The sequence below is a fragment of the Rhineura floridana genome, chromosome 1 (assembly GCF_030035675.1).
Source record: "Rhineura floridana isolate rRhiFlo1 chromosome 1, rRhiFlo1.hap2, whole genome shotgun sequence".
In the NCBI taxonomy this organism is placed as follows: Eukaryota; Metazoa; Chordata; class Lepidosauria; order Squamata; family Rhineuridae; genus Rhineura; species Rhineura floridana.
In genome coordinates this window covers 165,932,051-165,953,731 of record NC_084480.1, presented here as the reverse complement: position 1 = coordinate 165,953,731, position 21,681 = coordinate 165,932,051, and the positions used below count along the sequence as shown (strand labels likewise).

Genomic DNA, 21,681 nt, shown 5'->3' with positions numbered 1-21,681 from the left:
TTTAATAAACCTAGAATGAAAAATACCAATTTCATAAAAACTTTTAATAAAACATTTGGACTCAGTGAATAATAGTTTCTGTTGAATGATGCTTTCCAGTATTGCCATTAGACAAAGAGGAGGGAAGATGCTGCTTCTGAAAGTTTAAGAGCTGGCTTGGTGAAATGTTTTGTGTGTATAAAGATCTATATACTGTACTAATGAAATGGGAAATCAATACAAATGTAAGGATGCTTTTTATAGGCAGTTACTCTTACACACTCATTTAGCTGGAGTGTTTCTTGTAGTATTGCAGCTTTAAAAAGCGTTCTGTGCATTTCAGTATTTCCTATTCTATTCAATCATATAAGGAATTGTAGAGAAGTTGAAGTGATTGTGAGGCTTTTCAATATTCATCTACCCATATTTGTACTTGGCCAAAGATGTTTTGGAGGCAGAAATTGGGTTTTTTTTAACCAGATGCTCATACAGAGACACCCCAATTGTGAAGGAGAGGCAGGAACCTCACACAATAAATGTTGGGTGTCATTGAGGACAGCAGAGTGGCAGGCCTTTCAAAATTACTGGGAACTCTCCAAAGCTTTCCTAAGGCTTGTGAAGGAGAACTTCCTAGTGGATTAATCCCATGTTAACCAGTGGAATGACGTGTCTTCCTTAGATGCCTGAGGCATCAAAACATTCATATCCACATGTGTAACCTTGATTCAAAAACTCATTCTGCAACTGATTCTAGATGAGATTAGACCTTTTGCACACAACAAATATTCACAAAGATTGTGTATGTCTGAGAAATATAATTTTAAAAATATCAGGAACAGTCTGAATGAACACTTGCTGGGACATAAAACTAATCAACCTAATAAACAACAACTTCCCTGTTGCAGGACCTATAAGAAAGCAAGGGCCAGAAAGATCCATGCACATTCTAGATGCATGTCTAAATGCAAAATAGCAAGGTGGGTTTTTTTGTGTCATTCTGATTCATGTTTTAGGGTGGCTGTTTTTGAAGCACACTAATTTTAACACCCTCAAATAAGCAAGTATGAGCATAAAAGTATTTTCCTTCTCCCGCCACATTGTATATGTGCTTTTCCCTTGCACTGTATTTCTATACTCTTTAACTCAAGGGCTGAAATTTCTGTACATCGGCTTTTCATGTTGAAGGACCTTGCTTATACAATGGCATCTGCACAATGAACGGGTGAATAAAGAGAGAGGTGGATGAGAGGAATACCAATGTTCCCTACGTGTTTGAAGAAGATCTTCATTAGACTTATGAATGGCTTATACACCCTCCTAGCATTGACCTGTTAATGGCCAGTAAGCATGATTTGTGAATGCTGCTGAAAGACTGACCCAAACTACTGGCGTTTGCATTGCCATATATGCTGGGCAGTCACCAAACTGGTGTTTCATTAATATAAAATTGTAATATAATTTTTTTTTCACCTGTGCATAATTTCGGTGACTGCTTAACTTTCAATGTTTTTACCTAAAATATCCCATACCATCTAATTTTTTAAGGCCTCTTGTACTTCTATGGCACACTCTAAATATAAATTATTTTGCTCTTGTTGCAGAAAACATGCTTTAAACTGCCACAGAATGAAGCCAGCACTTTTTAATGTCTTGTGTGAAATCAAAGAAAAAACAGGTAAGGAGAAACTATATAATCTTGCACCCTTTTCCTCTTTAGCTCTCACTTTTCATGTATTTCTCAAAAATCTTACTTCATTTAAGATTTTTATTTAAAGGGAAAGGAAGCAATTGCTTTATGCTTTGGAGGTTACATTGTCCTAATGTATAGATGCCTAAATAGCACTATAGAGTCATATGTGTGTTTATAATGCAGGAGATACTTCTTCTAGTGCACTATATGCTTTATCACTGCTTTAAATATTACATTAGTTGAAAACAGTCCAGAACTGTATCATTAACATTGCAATTTTAAAAATCCTTTTTACAAAGGATATTTGTCTTACTAAGGTTTTAAAAGTTACTGTAAAATACATTGTTTCCATGTATAAAACACTCTAAAAGTCCATCATTTGACATATACTGAGCCCAGATAACACACACACACAAACACTAAAAGAGGGCTGTGTGTCCGTGTTTGTATGTGTATAAACACACACACATAGGATTGTTGGCTATTTTAGTTTTCTTGGTGCCAAAGGTGCTAATGGCATGAGAATGTTCCTTCGTTCAGTATTTCCCACCTTGCAGACCTTCTGCCATGCACTAATACACTTATAAATGTCTCAGGGGTGCATTTAAATTTTAAAAGCAACAATTAAAAATAGCTGTCATCAATCAAGGGTGATCTTAAACAGCAGATGCTCAGAGAAGAGTGTTCAGTGACATCCCAAGCTTATTTATTTTAAATTTTGTATAGGGAAAATCCTGGCTTATGCCTTTAGCCCATAGGAAAAGGTAGCAGCATAGACCGTTGCTGCATTTCAGCTCTTGAGTCGACTGCTCAGTTGAGGTGTGTTGCAAACTATCTACTATTTTCCATCCCTGTCTCTTTCCCTCCCCAACTAGAATGTATTAATCAGTAATTCATCTCTCAATCAAATAAATAAGGGGTGTGACATGAATGACAGTGACAACAAATATGATTGCAAACTCACTTGATATACATTGAAAGGTGATACATAAAAGGGAAAGCAGCTTTCATAAAACCCAAGTCTATATGCCTTTGAACTGTGAGTGAATATGCTTTATCGTGTGAACAGCTGAGTGAAATGGGATTATTTGACTCCTGCAATCTAGATAAGATGACTAAGGAGGTCCTTTGTTAACTCTTGTTTGTGTAGCTTGTAACATAGACAAAGCACCCAGCATTGGCATTCATGCCTCTAGAGCCCTTAAGGCTGCAGAGCTGAATGCTGACCCTTTTCAGAAGCCATTCTTTATTTGGCTCCTGTAAAATAATGTATAGGGGTCTCTACAGTCTTTCTATGATGTGATGTAATGCCACTTGAATATATAAGAACATCTGAATATTATGGGGGTTTCTTTTCTTTTTCTGTTATTTCCTCTGTGTTCTCTCTCTCTCAAAAAAAACAAAGCAAGACCTTACCTTGTCTCCTGTTTTCAAACTCTATTTTATTTAATTTGTTGGGAATTTTTGTCCCTTGTGTGGCAGTCTTAATTGATTTCTGCCTTGATCTGAAATGGAAATGGCTATGAAGTGGTAGCAGATGGTTAGTGAAAACAGAATCTCTTTAGAACCGCCCCCAAGTCTAATCTTTGGAGAGGCTGGGATTTGGAGCGAGGTGAGAAAATCTGACTTTCCCTACCAATGGGTTAATTCTGGTTGTATTATGAGCACAGCCAGTGACCAGCTTTTTCAGCATTGGGGTCCACACTGGAAATATCCTCCGCTGGAGGGTTGTATTTTGTATATTATTGGCATGTCACTAATATAATCTCCATATCATTTGAACCTTGCAAAATCACCACCTGCGTTTGGTATACCTCTTAGCCTTATTCTCATTCAGACATTCTTGCACGCACAGATGGGGAAAAGTTTAATGGGCTATTGCTAAATAGTGAGATGCCATGAGTCTTTCAAATCTTAAGTTTTGTAGTGAATTTTCCTGTCTATTTGTTCCTGATGCTTCTGCATTCTCCCATTATTTTTCCAAAAATTATCTTTGCGAATATAGAAACGGGAGGGTTGGGGGAAAAACCTGTAATTCTCAGAATTATAATAATGCTGGCCATACAGAAGTGGAGATTTTTGGGGGGAGGACTGCATTTTGACTGTAGATTGTAAATTGTCTGCCCAACCTACTGCTCCAATGCATTTGAGATTTGGGATGCATACAAAAAAGATATGTTTTGTTTTTGTTAATGCTTATAGTTGTGTTGTGAGTTGATAGAGGTGTGTGTGTTTTAACCAGGCATACTCCCACTAGCTGTACACGCAGAAACATGCATTCATGTGCCTATTTCCTAAACTTTAAGAGTTAAGTTGTGAGATTGGATTTGCTGGGTTTTGTAGTGCTTTCAGTATAAAAAAAAATGCAACCAGGAGGTGGGGGGGTTGTGGGGTTCTCAGCCAGGCATATTCCAGGGTAACATTTTATATACATTCTGGATATATTCTATCCAGTTGCTTAATTCAAAGTATACCTTCTGCCTTTCAGTGTTCTGACAGTAAGTGTTAAAGCACTGGATTGTTTGACAAGCACCAGGGCACTTTTAAATATTTTAATAATGGTTAGTTTATTGAAATTATTTTCCACATGGAATTATAATTCCCTTCCAGTGCATCCATAATACCTGTGCCCCATTACAAAATTTACCATATGTTTTGTAATTTAAAACAAAACTGTGATGCTAAATAGGTGAATATGGTTATTTTGGGATAAGAAATTCCATAAGCTGATGGTTGGAAAGGAAGAAACAGTGCAATGTATTACAATTAATTCTGTCATATTGTAATATTACAACTTGTTACAAGTTGTAATATTGCAACTGATCCTGTCAGAATCATCTTCCAACAAAGATTGAAAAGAATATATCGCTAGATCAAAATCCCACTCTGCTGAAATAGTTTGCAGCTTGTATTCTGTGTATGTGTCTGTGTTCTTCATCTCCTTTCACCCCTGGTGTTCCAGTGCCCTGAAATGGGTATTCACTTTTCCACGATGTGATTTAAGTTACTCCAGAGTCTTCTTGAGACTTTACCACCACCCATTGCAACAGTGCAGCTAATATTTCACAGAGTTAACATTGCTGAAACAAACCTAAAGTGTCTATAAACTTGTTGGGAAAAGAGATCGTCTTCACTGGCCAAAAAGATCCTCCTTGTCTGCTGATGTTCCAGTTTATTTTAATGGATTTATGGATCCTTCTTTAATGTAAGTTTGAGGTATGATACTGTGAGTTATATGAAATCTGGGTATGTTTATTTGTAAAAGATAGAAGGCAAGACTTACATTTTGATGTAATTGGAGGGAAACAAATTTTGTTTACATGTTTTTCTGGATTTAACATGTACTTTTTGGCAGAAAGAGAAGAACTGAATTGTGAGGCAGGCAAATCAGAAAATATCTGGTGTTTAAAATGCTGCAGTCTGTCAGTTAGCTGAAGTCTTTCATTTGCTGTAGCGCAGCAAACACAGGATCATTAGCCAGTTGTAATGCTTTATTCAGTCCCTCTGGTGAATCCTCCCTGCTAGTTCATTTTGTTTTCCAGAAACAGTTTGGGGCTGGCAGTGTAGGGCTTCCCCTGTGAATTTTTAAAATAAAATTTGTTTTAAAAGGAAAACAATTAGAACTGAATTGTTTCATTGCAAAACTATATTAAACAAACAGAAAAATGTAAGTTTTTAATCTTGAAGCTCTTTGAATTTTGGGTTTAGAATTTCAGGAACTCTGAAGATAAACTTGACTTTTGATTGTGTCTACAAATCTATCTCTTTTAATAATTTTTCTCCCCACCTCCCCAGTTTAAATGGTTTAAATGTGAACAATTTATTCATGTATTCAGCATTAAGATACTATTTTCTCCTATACAGTAAAGCAGACTAAATAAAATATTTATAGGTAGCATTGACCAGTTCTTTAGCTGTTAAGGGAAATTATTTTATTATTATTTTATTATTATTATTTATTAAATTTATATACCGCCCGACTAGCAATAGCTCTCTGGGCGGTGAACATAAAATAGCATAAAAATACAATGAATAACAAAATAATACTAAAATACAATCAACAATCCAATACAATAAACATTTTTAAAATTAAATCAGTGTAACTTAATATTTTCCTGCCCCCCCCAATTATTCATGATACCTTATGCTTCTCGTCTTCTGCCTTTATATCTGCTGCAAAATTAATTGAAATCTTTGAAGAAGGAAGGAATTTTAATATTGTCACTTTCTTTCTCTTAGTATTCTGCCACTGGACTGCATTCTTTATTTTCTTCATGAAATAAATTTTATTTGGGCTGGATTTCACTTCTGACACCTTTGTTGCTTCTGCCTCTCATTTAAAATATTTAGTGATTTATATTTTGAATTTATTTTTGTTACAGGTCTAGATTTCTGTACAGGGAACCAAATGCTTCCTGGCTGTACTTTTTTGTTTCTCTAATGTCCAGTCTTGGTCTTGGCAGCTCTTGAGCTTGGTTGGTTGTGCTGATGTTCTGTTTAAAATGGTGCAATTATCACTGCCACCTTGTATAACTAGGTAAAACTTAGCATCAAAGTCTCATTGTATTTTTTTATGGGAGCCGTAGAACTAATTATGTTAACAGTAAGGACCTAACACTATGGTAGCCTAAGAAAATAATTAAGACTTCTTTGTGCTAGGAGCTGTGCAAATGCAAACAAGGGAGAATCTTCCGTTCTATTTACCTGACCTTTTGACCTGTACCTCTTACCATTTTTTGAGTATAGCTCATTTTTTAAAAAAGAAGAGTGTCTAAAATTAAACATTTAAGATGGGGTGTCCACACCACTGTTATAGTACACCACTGTTTATGGTACAGTGTTGTGGTACACTGTTATGCTGTCTTGCAAAGGAAATATTCTGATGCAAATGTTTGGCTCAGAATGCTCAATCTTTGCTCTTTGCAGAATGTTCAATGATGAGCAGTCATCAGGAGATTTGGGGCAAGGTGTCAGCAGTATGCTGACAATACCCAGCTCTATTTCTCCATGACATCTGAATCGGGAGAGGCCATGCAAGCCCTGGACTGCTGCCTGGACTCGGTGGTGGGCTGGATGAGGACCAATAAACTGAGTCTGAATCCTAGCAAGACAGAGATGCTGTGGGTTGGTGGTTCCTGAGTTCGGATAATTGGTCAGTTGCCTGCTTTGGATGGGGTTGTACTCCCTCTGAAAGAGCAGGTCCATAGTCTGGGGGTGCTCCAGGATCCATCTTTGTTGCTAGAGGCCCAGGTGACCTCCTTGGCTGGGAGTGCCTTTTACCAGCTTCTGCTGATAAGACAGCTGCGGCCGTTTCTGGACCTGGATACTGGATACTGGATACTGGATTACTGTTGTCCATGCACTGGTAACCTTCAGGCTGCATTACTGTAATGCACTCTATGTGGGGCTGCCCTTGAGGTTGGTCCGGAAGCTGCAGCTGGTGCAAAATGCGGTGGCAAGACTGCTCACTGGAGCAGGGTATCGCCAACATGTCACCTCGCTGCTGATAGAATTGCACTGGCTGCCCATTTGCTACAGGGCCAAGTTCAAGGTTCTAGTTTTGGTATACAAAGCCCTATATAGCTCGGGACCTGAATACCCGAAAGACCATCTTATCCCTTCTATACCCAGTCGATCACTGCACTCTGCAGGTGAGGGCCTCCTGCAGATACCATCTTATCAGGAGGTCCATTCTGCACAATATAGGAAATGGACCTTTAGTGTGGTGGCACCTACCCTGTGGAAATCCCTTGCCTTAAATATTAGGCAGACGCCATCTCTGCTATCTTTTCGGCACCTTTTGAAGACTTTCCTCTTTCAACAAGCCTTTTAAGTTGAGACCTATCCCAGGCTGTGTTAGAATTGCTTTTAATATGTTTTCTTTAATAATATGTTTTAACCCTTTTTTTGAAAAAAGATATGTTTTTAAAGCTTTTTAAAAAATGTTTTTAACGTTATTTGTTTTAATGTATTTTAAGGTCTTTTTATGATGTTTTAAAGTGTTTTTAGCCTTTCTGTTTGCTGCCCTGGGCTCCTGCTGGGAGGAAGGGCAGGATATAAATCAAATAATAAATAAACAAATAAATAAATAAATAAATATTTCTGCCCTTTGAGGCTTGATTTCATTCAGGACTCCTAAGGCTTGTCAGGCAGGACCAACCCAGGATATTTTGCTGACTGAGATGAAGAACAAGATGTTCCCCCTCCCTCATTCTCTGTACAAAAGTCAACCAGATTGGTAGTTGGATTTTACTACAACACAGGTAATGAACAGTGCCCTCCACAACAATTAAGGGCAGCAGGGTAGCTTAGCTGGGTGGAGGGCAGGCTGTGTGTCATACATAGCTCTGTCTGTTCCCTGCCCCTCAGCATCTGCTGCCTGAAGCAACTTTCTCACTCTGCCTAATGGTAGAGTCAGTCATGTTTCTAGGTAAAATTTGATTAAATTAGCCAGGGCTTGACCTTTTCATGAGTGAGCCATCTTGGACAGCAAATGCCAGATTTCATGTCTCCATATCTGTGTGCCATTGAAGAACAATACTGAAGGATGTTGTGTGTCACTTTGGCTTAAGGTAGAAAAATGTTTGTACTGAAATTAGAACAGAAACAGGGTGAGGGGAGATGAGAAGTCAAATACAGCTCATATATTTGGTTTTTGATGTGTATTCACTGAGTGTGGTGATATGGCTGACACATAACACCAAATTTGTATCTTGACAGTAGCTTCAAAATATTTGGTTTAAGTCTGGAAGAAGCTCACTGAGAGAGTTACTTCAGCTTTTACCCAAACCCACATTACCACAGCACAAAGTAGAGGCGGAAGAATGGTAGTAAATATGGATTGAGTTGAGACTTGTGTTTGTGGGGAAATAGTTGCACAATTGATTCACAAACACAAGCTTGTATGTTCTCAGTCCCATCCCTCCCAGTTGGTTGTGTGAAAAAGTGCTAAAACATATGTAAGAATTTTCATGGGCTTCAGACCTTCTCTTTGGAGCTGACCTCTTGAGAGGGGTAAGCAGGCAGGCTTCCTGCCTCTAGCATATCACTGTGAAGATACTGAACACACACCACACTTGTTCTTTGTTCAGATGCATTTGTTCTGCTTCTGCCATTGATTCTGAAGTGCCAATGAGAAGACTTTGGAAAAGAAAAAGACACCTTTGTTTTAACAGGACTTTATCCAGTTGTGATGCTGAATACACTTGAAAAGAATGATGGCTAAGGAATTCTTACCTTGGCTAACCCTAGCTGCCTCCCAGTTCTTTGTTTCTCAGAGGAATGGAATCAATGAGATCTGACTGCTTGACTGAATAGAAGCTACCTCAATGTGATAGTTCCTTTCCATTGGAACAGACGCATCTCTCCCTCCCCCCTCCTTTAGGCCTGGCTGGTTCAAATGGGTATTGGATGGAAGAGGTAGATGGTATGTGTAGCCCAAAACAGGAAAGGAGTGTCTGCAAGGTCCTATGGCAGTGTTTCTTAAACTTTCAATTAGGTCTCAGTGCCATAGCTTTCCCATCGCCAGCCCTGGCTTGTCATAGTCTTTTAGATGGGTCAGTGCAGCTCCAATAACTCCTTGCATGCTTGAGTAAAGGTGGCTGGGAAAAAGATAAGTTCTAGCCAGAGACCATGATGAAGGAAATCTGAAAGTGAGACAAAATGTTAATATTTATTATCATCAGTACTGTATCATTATTAATAAATAAGTTGAAAATAGAAAGGAAAGGGATAAGAGAGGAAAACTGTTATAGAAGGAAAAAGTGAATGTAAAAGGAACAGGGAGGAAGGATGAAAGAAACTGGAAATATTTTTGGGGTAGGTACATGTCGAGTGTGAAAGGAGAATTGGAGAAGAAATTATGGGAGAGGTAAAAATACTTTGAGAGGCATGTGGGGATGGGAAGGAAAAATATAACAGAAAAAGCCTTTTCCATCTACAAACTCTGGATCAGCAATTTTTGCATAAAATGAGGAGGCTTAGTCACAATACCTTAAGAACAAATGTCTGTACATAGCTTGAAGAAAGCTGAGCCATGAAACCTCTTGCCACAAGAACTATGATGTGGTACAGAATGTAGCAGTTTCAAAAGATGGATAAGGTATCAGTAGAAAGTGGTGTCAATAATAATAATTGCCAGTTGATTATTCCAGGCTCTGCCTGCATCTCCACAGTTTTGTAACTGGTTGGCTAATTTTCATCTCTCTCAAGTGGGCTCTGGGGTTAAAATTTTAAGTATCCAGCTCCATTAGATTTTCTGATTTTGGAATTATCTAACAGAAACTGAAGATCTTTTATGATATTATCCCCTTGAGTCTCTCCAAGTATCACAGTTTTGCAGTCTGAGAGAGAGGTAAATTCAGGTGCCCACACATTTTCGCTTGGCTTACTAGCCAGCCTTATTTCTTTGTGGTTGCCACTCATCCCTCCCTCCTCATAATCTCTGTGTGTGCCAGAGGGTGGAGGGGTAGGAAACAAGGGCCCTTGTTTCATTTCATGTGGGTTTTTTCCAGACGGCAAAAGCAACTTGAATCTTTTCCCCACTGTTTTCTACCTTCTGCAAAGGAGGACAAACCTCTCACCTTCTCCACATTTTCCCTGATTCACCAAAAACTAGAGGAAGGGGTACTTCTCATTGGTGAAGCTGGGGACAGATTTGTGAAGTCTTGCTTAAATCTTTTCAGGATTGGGCTATGTTTGCTTACCTGTCCAATAAATAGGTGCAGATTTTGTGCGAGGGAGAGGTTTCTTGTTGGTTGGTTTGGAAAAGAAAAATCTGCTTATCACCTTTTAGCCATACACATCAAGGGCTGCTTTCACACTACGCTTTATTCTGTTATTCTGACAATTTCTTACTGTACATTTTATTTGATCTTTCACACAATGTAAAAGCTAGTTCTGGAAATCTAGTGGACTATAGTGGAAGTTTAACACTCATTTCCATGCTAAATGATTCCAGAAACAATCTGTTTGCAAGTTTGGGATCCCGGAAAATTGCAGTTTTGTGCTAGCTGTAGCCACTCACATGACAGGCATCCTGGCATGCAATGTGTTCTTGCCCTTTAGGCAAGCATCATTTTTTTTTCCCCCTGGCAAAAATTGTACCAGTACTCTGGGGTAGGTGTGAGTAGCTACTTCCTCTTCCTCTGTTTATGCCTCTGCCTCCTCAGGTGGATTATTATGTTTTGGATCGTTGTTTTCAAACAACAATTAAACCCTGAAGATAGAGCTGAATGAGGTTTAATAAAACTATAAACTCATCTTTAAAAAAAAAAAGCTCAGCCATACTCGGTAGCTGAGGAACTACTGGTATATTGGCATACACCAGAGAAGTAAGAGAGAGAAAAAGCCCACACAGTGTGCATGTGCTGAGGGACAAAAACAAGACATTGTTAGTTGCAGCAGTGTGAAAAACATTTGTGTGAAATGCTGGTATATCGGCTGAAAAACCATGGTTCCTTAGTGCAACTGGTACTGCAGTGTGAAAAGAATTTTAGAAATTGAGACAGAAGCACTACCATTTTAATTCACAAAATTTAACACAATAAGCCCCATGTATGAAATCAGTCAAGGTTTTGTTACATTAATTTGCATGTCTAACATGTAGTTCCACTCCAGATCTAACTTCTGTTGGACTAGCGGCTAGACAGCCTGATATTGTTTTCAAGAACTGGCTTATCTTTAGTTGTCGTGGCTGGGAGCTGGCAGCCTTTTTGTCTGGGTTGCCGGAGCTCCTGTCTTCTCCAGTTCGATCTATTTGACCCTGCAGCCTTTGCCTATTGATTGTACCCATCTCTGCTTGGGATCCAGTTATTTTTTCTTACTTGTACAGGAGATGCTTCTTTTTAGGAAGAGAGGATTCTGCGAATTAGTCAGAGCCAAGGCCAAGTTGCACCAGCACCTTGAATTAATTGTAATTTTAGCTGACTTTACAAAATTAATAAATTATCAGCAAATAAACTCCAAAAATGCCCATCAGTTCCCCATCGGGGGGAAAAATGCCTCCATTGTCTCACTGTCTTTATGGCTCCTAATTCTTCTCCATAACCATTACTGGTCTCACAACTGAACATTTTAATTTATTCAGCATACTATCTACTCCACTGTTTTCTGTAATTTATACCTTATACTGCCTGCTGTCTCGAATTATTTAACTCCATAAGGCTTGTAGTGAGAAACTGGTACAAAATTGCTATGCAGAATAAGGCTTGGTTAGACACTCTACCTTTCACATTATTAGCTGGATTTTAAAATATGGCCCTAATCAGATATTTCTAAAGGAACAGACGACAAGAAGAATTGCAGCCAAGGGCCAGTTCGCACAGTTACTAGTTTCTCCACATCAATAGCATATTCCTAGTCATATGTGTAAAGAAGATTGCATGGAGAAACAGGAGGATAAACTTATTCTCTTGATAAACTTGTACGTGGTTACAGCCAGAGCATTTCCTGTGACCATGGCAGTTGCAAAGAATGTTGTTGTGATCATGGACATTGTTGCAGGACATGAATAGCCCAGTTCACACTTTTATTTCTTCTTATAATCATTGGCATGTGTGTGCCATGTTGTGATGAAAGTTGTGCATGTGGGAGAGAGGGATTTAGAAAGAGACAGAACCAGAAAGGGGCTGCTATCTTTTGCCTTTATTGGAATAGGGAGGAATGTTAGTGTATTTGTCTTGTGCTTTTCATTCCTGCAAGATAGTTTTGGATCCTATCCTGCAGCTAGCATTTGGCTTCTTCTAATTTCTTATCCATCCTTTCTTATTTTGTGAATTCTTGAGCAAATACCCCTCTTGAAGCATTTAAGGAGGATTAAGAATGGGTGTATCCACCAAAGCTTTCTCTTCTTGCTCCCCTAGCTGTTTTTTGCTATTTGCAGAGCCTGTATTTCATTGTTGCTCAACATTTCCCAAGGTGGCTGAAATTTGCTTTCTGCCTGTTTGGGCCATTCTCTAACATTTGCACACCTTGAGTGCTTTAAGCTTTGCACATAGGACAATAAAGTGAAGTCCCACAGCTTTCCCCTCAGCTTAGGGTCATGATGCAAAGAGCAGGCTCAGTTCCTCATGCAAGTAGAGAACTTTCTTCCTGACCTAAAAGCTTTGAAAAAAAAGGGTTGAGCAGGCATCCATTGCAAATGGAATTGCATTTAGACTTGTTTGGGGGCAAGAAGTCGACTCAGTAGGTTTACTCATTTGTTCTTTTATTTTTCATCTTGATTCTGTGGTGCTCATCATAAGGTGGGAGGTGTTAGTAATTTTTGTGTGGGGAGCAAAAGGATTTCATTCTGAACTTAGCATGAATTGGCTTTGGATAGCCAAACACATTGGCTTTTGACACCTGATAGTATTTTCTTACCCCAAAAAGATATCTTTATTTATATTGTGTCTTTTAGTATCCATGTGGTAGTTTTCTGTTGTCCCAGTTTGGTACGGTAGGGTACACCTGGGAGCATAGATGAATCTCTGGATTAAGCAGGGGCCCTTCTCCTGATATCTCTTGATGCTCATTCAGAAGACAAGCAGCCAGCCAGACTGTCCAAACCACAGAGGGTCTGGTCGGTCAAGTTGAAGTGCCTTTCCATGTCTGCTGCAGAGATCTCATGTGATGAAGCAACTTGTGAATGTGATTTCCCCAAATTTCCTGAGATCAACCTGGCAACAAGTGTTTGTCCCAAACTGTATTTGTAGGCTGACTGCCGACTGAGGCTGATTTTTAAAACAGAAGGAAAAACTAGCCAAGTGTAACTATAATGTGCCATATATCTTACGCTGTAGCTCTCCATTGAGAATACACAACAAAACACTGAGCCAAACAGCTTTTGAATCTGCCAAGACCTGTTTACAACTTTGTATGCCTCTTGCTGTAGCCAAAATCATTGTTTTATTCTCTAACAGAATAGGGGCCTCTTTCCAGCCCCTGGCCTATTCTAGGCTTCAGTAAGGAGATTTTTAATCTCCATACACATACAGATGGTGGAAACATTCAATTTCAGTTCAGAGTATGCCACAAGAATGTGGGTGGATTTAAGGTGCTCAGATCAGATTTCATTTCTGAATTTGCAGTGTCAACTACTTTTACTTATCACTAGCATATGAATTTGAGAGCAGGAATATTTGGAGGTTCTGGAGGTTGTGGTGTTGGGGTTGTCTTTTGTGGAATGTGATCAGAATTTACTGTCAATTCCCAATACAATCTCTCGGTGCCTCTACCATCCAGCAGTCTGCATTTTCCTTCTAAAAAGGGCTATGCTAATATATCCAGAACAAAAGCTGCTGATGTATTGTGGGAAGGTCACGTCCTTCACCTTATCTTGAACCCAATGATCCAGACTTGCCAGACTTGTCTGGAAGAAATAACAAATAAGAACTATATAAAGCTGGAGAGAATCTGATTGTAGGGGGGAAAGCTAAAGAATCTCCTTGGAAGGAGGGTATTTGTTGCATGCTTCTGGATAATAGCCTTAATTGGACCCTGATCAGATTTTATGCAATAATACATACAGACTCTTATCCCAAATTCTGACATTTTCCCTCCCTTCTCCCTTGTCTTCCAGCTTCCTTTTCCTTTACTCTGTTTTCAAAACATGTCTGCATCCATCAGCAACAATCTACCCTCCCAGACTCAACTGTCCCAAGATTCAGGTTACTACCTCTCCACTCCATGTTGACTTTGGAAACCTTTTTCCTTTTCCTGCTTTCTTGTCATACCTTTCTTTTCCTCTCTCACCAAAGTTCTCTTCTTGTTTCTCAGTTTTAGTAGGAAAGCCTCTAACTCCCCCCCCATTTTTCTCCCCACCCCCATGTGTGTGTTAGGATGGAAAGATCTGTCAATTTTGGTTCTCTGAGTTTCTAATTTTTCTGATCTTAAATCTCCACAATTCTGCAGCAATTTGTGGATTTGCCTTTTTTAAAAAAATGCTCATTAAATTTCTCCAGCATTGTTATGCACACTTTCCCATAACACATGCATTTTTGTAAACACTGTTTGCTTGGCGAACTGCATTGCCAAATTCTAATAAGTTTAAATTTTGAAGGATGGCTGTGTTTCGGTTCTCATATTATTCCGGAAAGCGTGAATTTGATAGATTAAGAATATGAACTGAATCTAATTTCTCACCTATCCTGTGTGTGTGTGTGTGAGTGAGTGAAAACAAGAACTGGATGACAAGGTGAAGGCATGAGGCAGAACTGGGTAACAGCAGGACTTTGTTTTTAAAAAATGGGGATCAGCTATTGCTTTTTCATCCCAGAATCCTAGGTATTACCTGATACTAGCTGACACCTATCACCTAGTAAAGACAATTCCCGTCTACACTCTCTGTCTTCAGACCTCCAGGTTTCAGCATCCAGCCTGTTTTTTGTCCCCCTCTTTCTCCCCCCCCCTCCTTGCTTTGTGTAACATCCATCCTGATGAAAAGTTCTGGAGAACATGAAAGTTTGCACACTATTTTGCATCACTTTAGTTTTCCTAATAAAGGTATTGCCAGCCAACTTGGATTTTGTAATTTAAAAATAAAAATAATTCCTATTTGGGTTTTACAAAATAAAATCCTTCTTGCTGGCCCCTAGTTCTGCTGCTCATGAATTTGTTTGAGAAAATAGGTGCTAACATCCTTCGTTACTGAATGTGCCCCCTAGGAAGGCAGCTTGAACATCCCTCTGTCTTACTGGAGCATGGTACTTCCAGGGACTGCTCTTGTGCTGAAGTTGACTGAGAAGGACCCTTCCCCTCCTGAACACTCTCTCTCTCTCTCCTCTCTCTCTCTCTCTCTCTCTCTCTCTCTGGAAAGCTGTGCCTGGTGTGTTTCACCCTGTTCTCCTTACTTCCCAATGAGGTTCATTGAAAGTTCGTTCAACCAAGGAACGAAGTGGCTCAGACCTTTCTCTGACTTCTCACCCTTTGTCCTCATCACTCTATTCAAGACAGGAATCTAACACCACCAGGGGCTGGCAGGCTGGGCATGGCTATTGCATGAAAATACTCCCACTAAAAAGAAAGAGGGACATACTCAAACAAATGAATACATAGCCACATATTAACACCCTCACTTTGAAAGTGTCATGTGAGAGAGGATGGCCTTGCAGGTTTTTAAAATTAAAAAGTGGAGGGGGTTTTATGGTTGGAACAGGAACTGAAGACTATTTGGGAACTCCAGTTGGCAATAACAATTATATTCCGATTTATCTTGAAGCAAGCAAACAAACTTAACTTGTTTATGTGGCTGGGGTTAAACAGCGGGTGTAATCTATTAAACTGAGGAAAAGATCCCCTGGATAATTAGAGGCTTGTAATTTTCATCTTCAGGTAAATGGTTTGAAATTGTGTAAAGAAAACTATGATCAACACTATACATAACCATGATGTTGGCAGTGTTGGAGTAAACAAATATTGCATGGTCACTTAAAGGGATATTTGGGGAATATCCCATGTACCTGTTTACCATGATGTAACTTCATAATGGGTGGGGTTAGTTACCTGACTTCCTCCTTCTTTGTCCTGGGGGATTTTTGAATAATGTCCATTGCTGATCTATCCACCATTGGGAGAGGCTGCATGGCAGATGCTGTCTCTGCTGAGAGCATCAATACCAAAGACTAAGATGGACTGAGACTATTTTTCTTTCATCTAAGCTAGAGCCTATATTTCTGAACATATGAAGAATTCGTGAATAAATGTTTTTTCTTTTACCTAAAGGATTGTGTCTGTTGTTATTTATATAGAGAAAGGTGGGGCTGGTTTATATTCTCATTCTGCTGCGTGTATTTTTACAACTCTGCTAAGAAATAGGACCAACCAAATCAGTTCCTATTTCTGTGTGTATTTTTATAATGCCGAACAGGCAGTTCATAGTAAGTACACAGTTGTTAGTTTGCAGTCTGACTGATTATTTTCTTTACTACAGTCTGTTCTAAGCACCTGACCCTTGGAAAAGCACAAGTAACCATACGCAAAGTATCAGACAAGTGCTATTTGGGTTTATTTGCTTTTTAACTCAGCTAGCATGGCTGTCCATTTTCTCCAAATCAAAGTGCATTTGAACGAGAGATTGAGCAATTAATGTCTGCTTATGTGGCCAAGTCACATATAGCACATGGTGCAAGGTTTGGGTCATTCACTCTTTGGAGGAAGATGATGGTATTGATACAGAGATCTTTCAAGGCATGCAGGCAATGGTCTGTATACAAGCCTCTATTTGTTCATAGATATAGATATGGCTTTTTGTCCCCTGTCTTTTTGGTGTATTGCTCTATGTCTCCAAGCTGTTATTCACTTCCCTAAATGTCCCATCTCAGCCACCCTGTTGCTCCTTGCCAAAAGTTTTAAAATTTCCATAAATGTAATGTTGATTCAATATGCTTTATTACACAGAATGTGAAAATATCCTGTGTGTGAGAGAGAGATAAACACACGCATGATACACTGGTGGCCCAGCTGTGCCCATATCTGGACAGGGGTTAACCTAACTTTTGTTGTCTATGCTCTGGTAACGTCTAGGGTAAGACTACTGCAATGCATAATATAAGGGACTGCCTTTGAAAACGGTTCAGAAACTACAGCTGGTGCAGAATTCAGTGGGAAGATTGTTGACTGGAATAAGCTGGTGTGCACATATAACACCAATTCTGGCATGGCTACCAGTTAGTTTCTGGGCTCAATTTAAAGTGCTGGTTTTGTCCTGTAAAGCCCTATGTGGCTCAGGACCTCAATACCTTAAGGACTAAACATCTCCAGAATTTTTTTTTTTAACCAATTCTGTAAATTGTAAGCTTCTGTTGCTCAGAGGAAAAGATATAGCAGGTGGGGAAAACAGGAAGCCAAAATGTAAGAAAACGATATGATCAGTTGTAAATATTGTAGCAGGATATTCCACAAGTTCCTCCAGTATGCCACTGGTGCAGGCACTCAGATATTCACACAAAGTATCTTGAAGTATCGATTTTTATAAAAGCAGGGATTTGTTTAACTCAACATTCCTTCTCCTTTTGATCAACCATATTTACACAGGTTCCACCTCTCCACTCAAAGTGAAATTGGGGTGTGCAAAGTGTGCAACAACCCCACATATGCCCAACTAATTGGGTTACCAATGCCAGGCTCTCTGTGTTATCAACTACTCCCCTGCTCTCTTCTCTCCCAGCCCCCATCATGAAAGACACAGTCCTGGGTTCAGAAAGAAAATAAACATAAAATAAAAATAAAGGGCCAGTCGAGCCCAGTCCACTTTGGGGGCAGTTTGCCACCAAGAAACTCCTCTCCCTCTGACCCTGACAATTAGGGTTGCCTGGTCCCTGGTTTTTGCCCAGAGTCTCTGGATTTTTGGGGTCCTCTCCGGGTGAGTCACCCCAATATCCAGACTTTTAGCTTTCTTTAAAAAAAAAAAAGTTCCTAGGTGGTCCGATTCAAGAGATATACACCAAAACATCTTCCGCCCACCGCAACTTCTGTTAAATGAGCTTATAGCTTAGCTGCTCTAGCCCTGCCCTTTCAGGTTTGTAGCCAATAAGTGAAGTCAGGGTTGTGATTGACAAGGGATTTGTTGAGCTCCAAGCAATACCTAGAACCGATTGCATGTTCAGAAACCTTGTTTTTTCCTGCTTGTCTGAAAATCTCATAAACTGAGTAAGTGTATAGCTTTCAGCAATAGCAAAAGTCTCTTTCTCTCTTGTGTGCAGGATAATGAAATGCCATTACAATGTGTTATACTTTTCTAATTATGAGGAGTCAAACAAGTTTAAATTCTCCTGGAATGTTGAAAAGGGCAGTTCGTTTGTCTAATTCATAGCCTGTTTTGAAAACCGTGCTTTTCTGGGAGTAAAGCTGCCATACTAGTAGTAAACCCTATTGAATTCAATAGGACTTTATTTTGAGTAGACAAGGTTAGGATTCTGCTGTAAATTAATGGGACCTGAATGAGAATAGCAAAAGATTGAGTTTGTATTGTAAATCTCTCGCCCTCCAATCTTATTTTTAAAGCAATTAGACCGGGCTTACTTTTTAAAACAGAGGTAGGGCTGTAGCTCAGGGGCAGGGCACATGCTTTCCATGCAAAGGTCCATACTACAATCTCTGGAAAGACTATTGTCGGGAATCATGGAAAGCCAATGTTAGTCCATGTCATTAGTACTGAGCTAGAAGGTACCAAATGGCCTCACTCAGAATAAAAGAGGAAAAAAACCCAAGGGCCACAGTGATTCCAAACTTTATTTATGTATTTTATTTATAGCATTTATATACCACTTTATTGTAAAAAACATCAAAGCTGTTTACAGAAGGAATTAAAACAATAAAATTATTAGCAAAAACAGTTAGACAGGTATTTAAAAACATTCAAAATAATAAAACCAATAATGAGTTAAAAGCAGATTAAAAACATAGTAGCTTCTACATGCCTGGGTACGCTTGCCTAAATAAAAATGTTTGTAGCAGGTGCTGAAACGAGCACAATGAAGGTGTCTGCCTAATGTCAATAGGCAAGGAGTTCCAAAGAGTAGGTGCTGCCACACTAAAGTATTGATTTCTACAAGCGCAGAACAAGTACTATGTGGCACCCGTAACATGGAAAGCACAGCTTGAACTTGGCCTGGTAGCAAATCGGCAACCAGTGCAGAGCAAAGGTATTATGTGCTGATATGGTCTCACTCATGTCAGCAAACATGTTGCAGCATTCTGCACTAACTGCAGCCCCCAGGTCAGGTTGTGCCAGAGCTGGAATGTTGCTTTTAAAAAGTAATAAATTACAGTTACTGTTACATCTCCCCAAAAAGTAATAAATTATTATTACAATTACAATTGCTGTGAAAGTAACTGATTACTTTACCGTTACCCAAAAGTAAACACTACAATTACACTTTAGTTACCTTTTTAAAAAATGGAGGGCCTACAAAGTGGTGGCCTTGGCTGCTGCACATCTAAGTAGCCTAAAACAACATTAAAATAAACACACACACACACAGAGGGTAGCAGAATATTTTTTTATCCATAAGATTAACAGAATGGCATAACAGAATCTCACATCCACCCCCCCCAGCAATGGTGATACCCCAACGCACGTATACTTTTTCACTTGAAATCAAATTTTACACTTGAAATGCTGTTTTTACAATACATTTCTGTTATGTCTCATCTTTGCTCAAAGAGCACGTCAGACAAGGAATGTCTTTTTACAGATTATGTTGTCACCAGTACTGAACAGGCGTTCTCCTGCGGCGCTTGAAGGCATGCCTGTGTTGTCCTGCAAAAAACAACGCAGCACCCCTTTCAACTAAAACACATTTTGATCAACATAGCAATCCCCTATCATCAAAGAAAAATGCAAACTTTAGTACTTTACTAGTTGCCTTTGTAATTTTTTTTGTCAACAGTATAACTTAGAGGTAATTTAATCCTGTACATACTTACCAGGGAGTAAGTCCAACTGAACTCATCAGGTAGATATGTATGCCTGATTGAACTGCCAGAAGCAGAACTTAAGGTAGACAGAAAATGCACATATCAAAAGTAATCCACCAGCATAAACGTTATCCCTTCTCCTGCAATTAAAAATGTGGTCTTGCCTGGCATATAGTGAAACTATGGAATTTGCTACCACAAGAAGCAGTGATGGGCACCAACTTGGATGGCTTCAAAAGAGGATTAGACAAATTCATGGAGGATAAAGCTCTCAGCGGCACCTAGCAATGATGGCTATGTTCTACTTCCACTGTCGGAGACAGTGTGCTTCTCAGTATCAGTTGCTGGGAATACAAGTGAGGGAGTGCTGCTCGTGCACTCAGGTCCTGCATGTAGTCTTCCCTTTAGGGCATCTGGTTGGTCGCTGTGAGAACAGGATGCTGGACTAGATGGGCCACTGGTTGGATCCAGCAGGCTCTTCTTATGTTCTTGTATGTATTGGAACAAACAACAAAAGTTACTTCTGGGGCCTTACAGACCAGGGATAGCCAACGTGGTGCTCTCCAGATGTTGTAGGACTACAATTTCCATCATCCCTGATAATTGGTTATATTATCTGAGATTGATTAGATTAATGCAACTCCCTTCCCATCTACCCACCTGCTTCAAACATGTCCAGAAAAGTATGTCTCTTAAATTCTATGTCTGACAGCGCGTTCCTTTCAGAGGTAAAAATAAATCTGCAATCCTATATATTTATCCATTTAACTCAATGAGACTTAATTTGGGTTAGATATATATAGGACTCGACTCCACCAGAATACATTTCACCATTTCAGGGGCTATACTTTATTAATGCTGGACCAACTACCAACTGCTCCTTATGTATATAGATTGTCTTAGCCTATGCTACCTCACAGGGTTGTTGCAAAGATAAAGGGGGGGAGGGAATGGCAATGGTCATGGCATTCACAATCAAAAGTAAATCTGGGGAGGGGGGCACACACAAGAAATAATATCTGACAGACAGAATGTTAACAGATGAAGCTTTCTCCATAATCGTAGTTCCATAGTAGAAAAGGCTTACTCCATTTAATTTCTATCTGCCCCACAGCTGTTAAATACATAAGAGCATGATCTCTTACAATGCCACCCCTAAACCATGCAAAGAACTCAAGTAAAAAAAAAAAACTACCACAGAATTTGGGCAATTGTTTTTAAAGAACATCTGTAACAGTATGAAATACAACATTCTCTGGCAAAAAGAAGTTATGAGACAGTAATTTGCACAAAAGAACTTCCAGGGAATGCCTTCCTCAGAAGATGAAGATGCATCCTGATTGTTAAGAAGAAATGAAGGGCAGCAAAGAAAACTGGAAGAAGAAGCTCTTGAGGACCCTGGCTGCTTGCTGCTGCAATGTCTACCTGCCCCTCACTCACCCTGATGCTGTGGCTGTGAGGAGGCTTTTGTCTCTCTGCTGGTAAGAGAGGGGAGGTGGGGAGGGAGGCAGAAGCCACTACTCAAAGCTTTGCACTCCAAACACACACACACACACACACATCATCATCTCTCACCTCCACAGGTCTTCATGCCCATTTTGCCACTGCCTCCTTTC

General features: G+C 39.5%; 1 protein-coding gene across 5 annotated transcripts in view; it reads left to right on the top strand.

Moving 5' to 3' along the window:
- The window catches only part of PBX1 (PBX homeobox 1), a 480,515-nt gene that overhangs the window by 2,660 nt on the left and 456,174 nt on the right, over positions 1-21,681 (top strand). For 3 of the 5 annotated variants that reach the window (XM_061584460.1, XM_061584440.1, XM_061584470.1), the window contains exons 2-3: positions 885-956; positions 1,581-1,654. In XM_061584460.1, the coding sequence (XP_061440444.1) occupies positions 885-956; positions 1,581-1,654 (146 nt within the window). The remainder of the gene's footprint in view (positions 1-884; positions 957-1,580; positions 1,655-21,681) is intronic. The other 2 variants (XM_061584450.1, XM_061584480.1) reach the window with 1 other exon arrangement.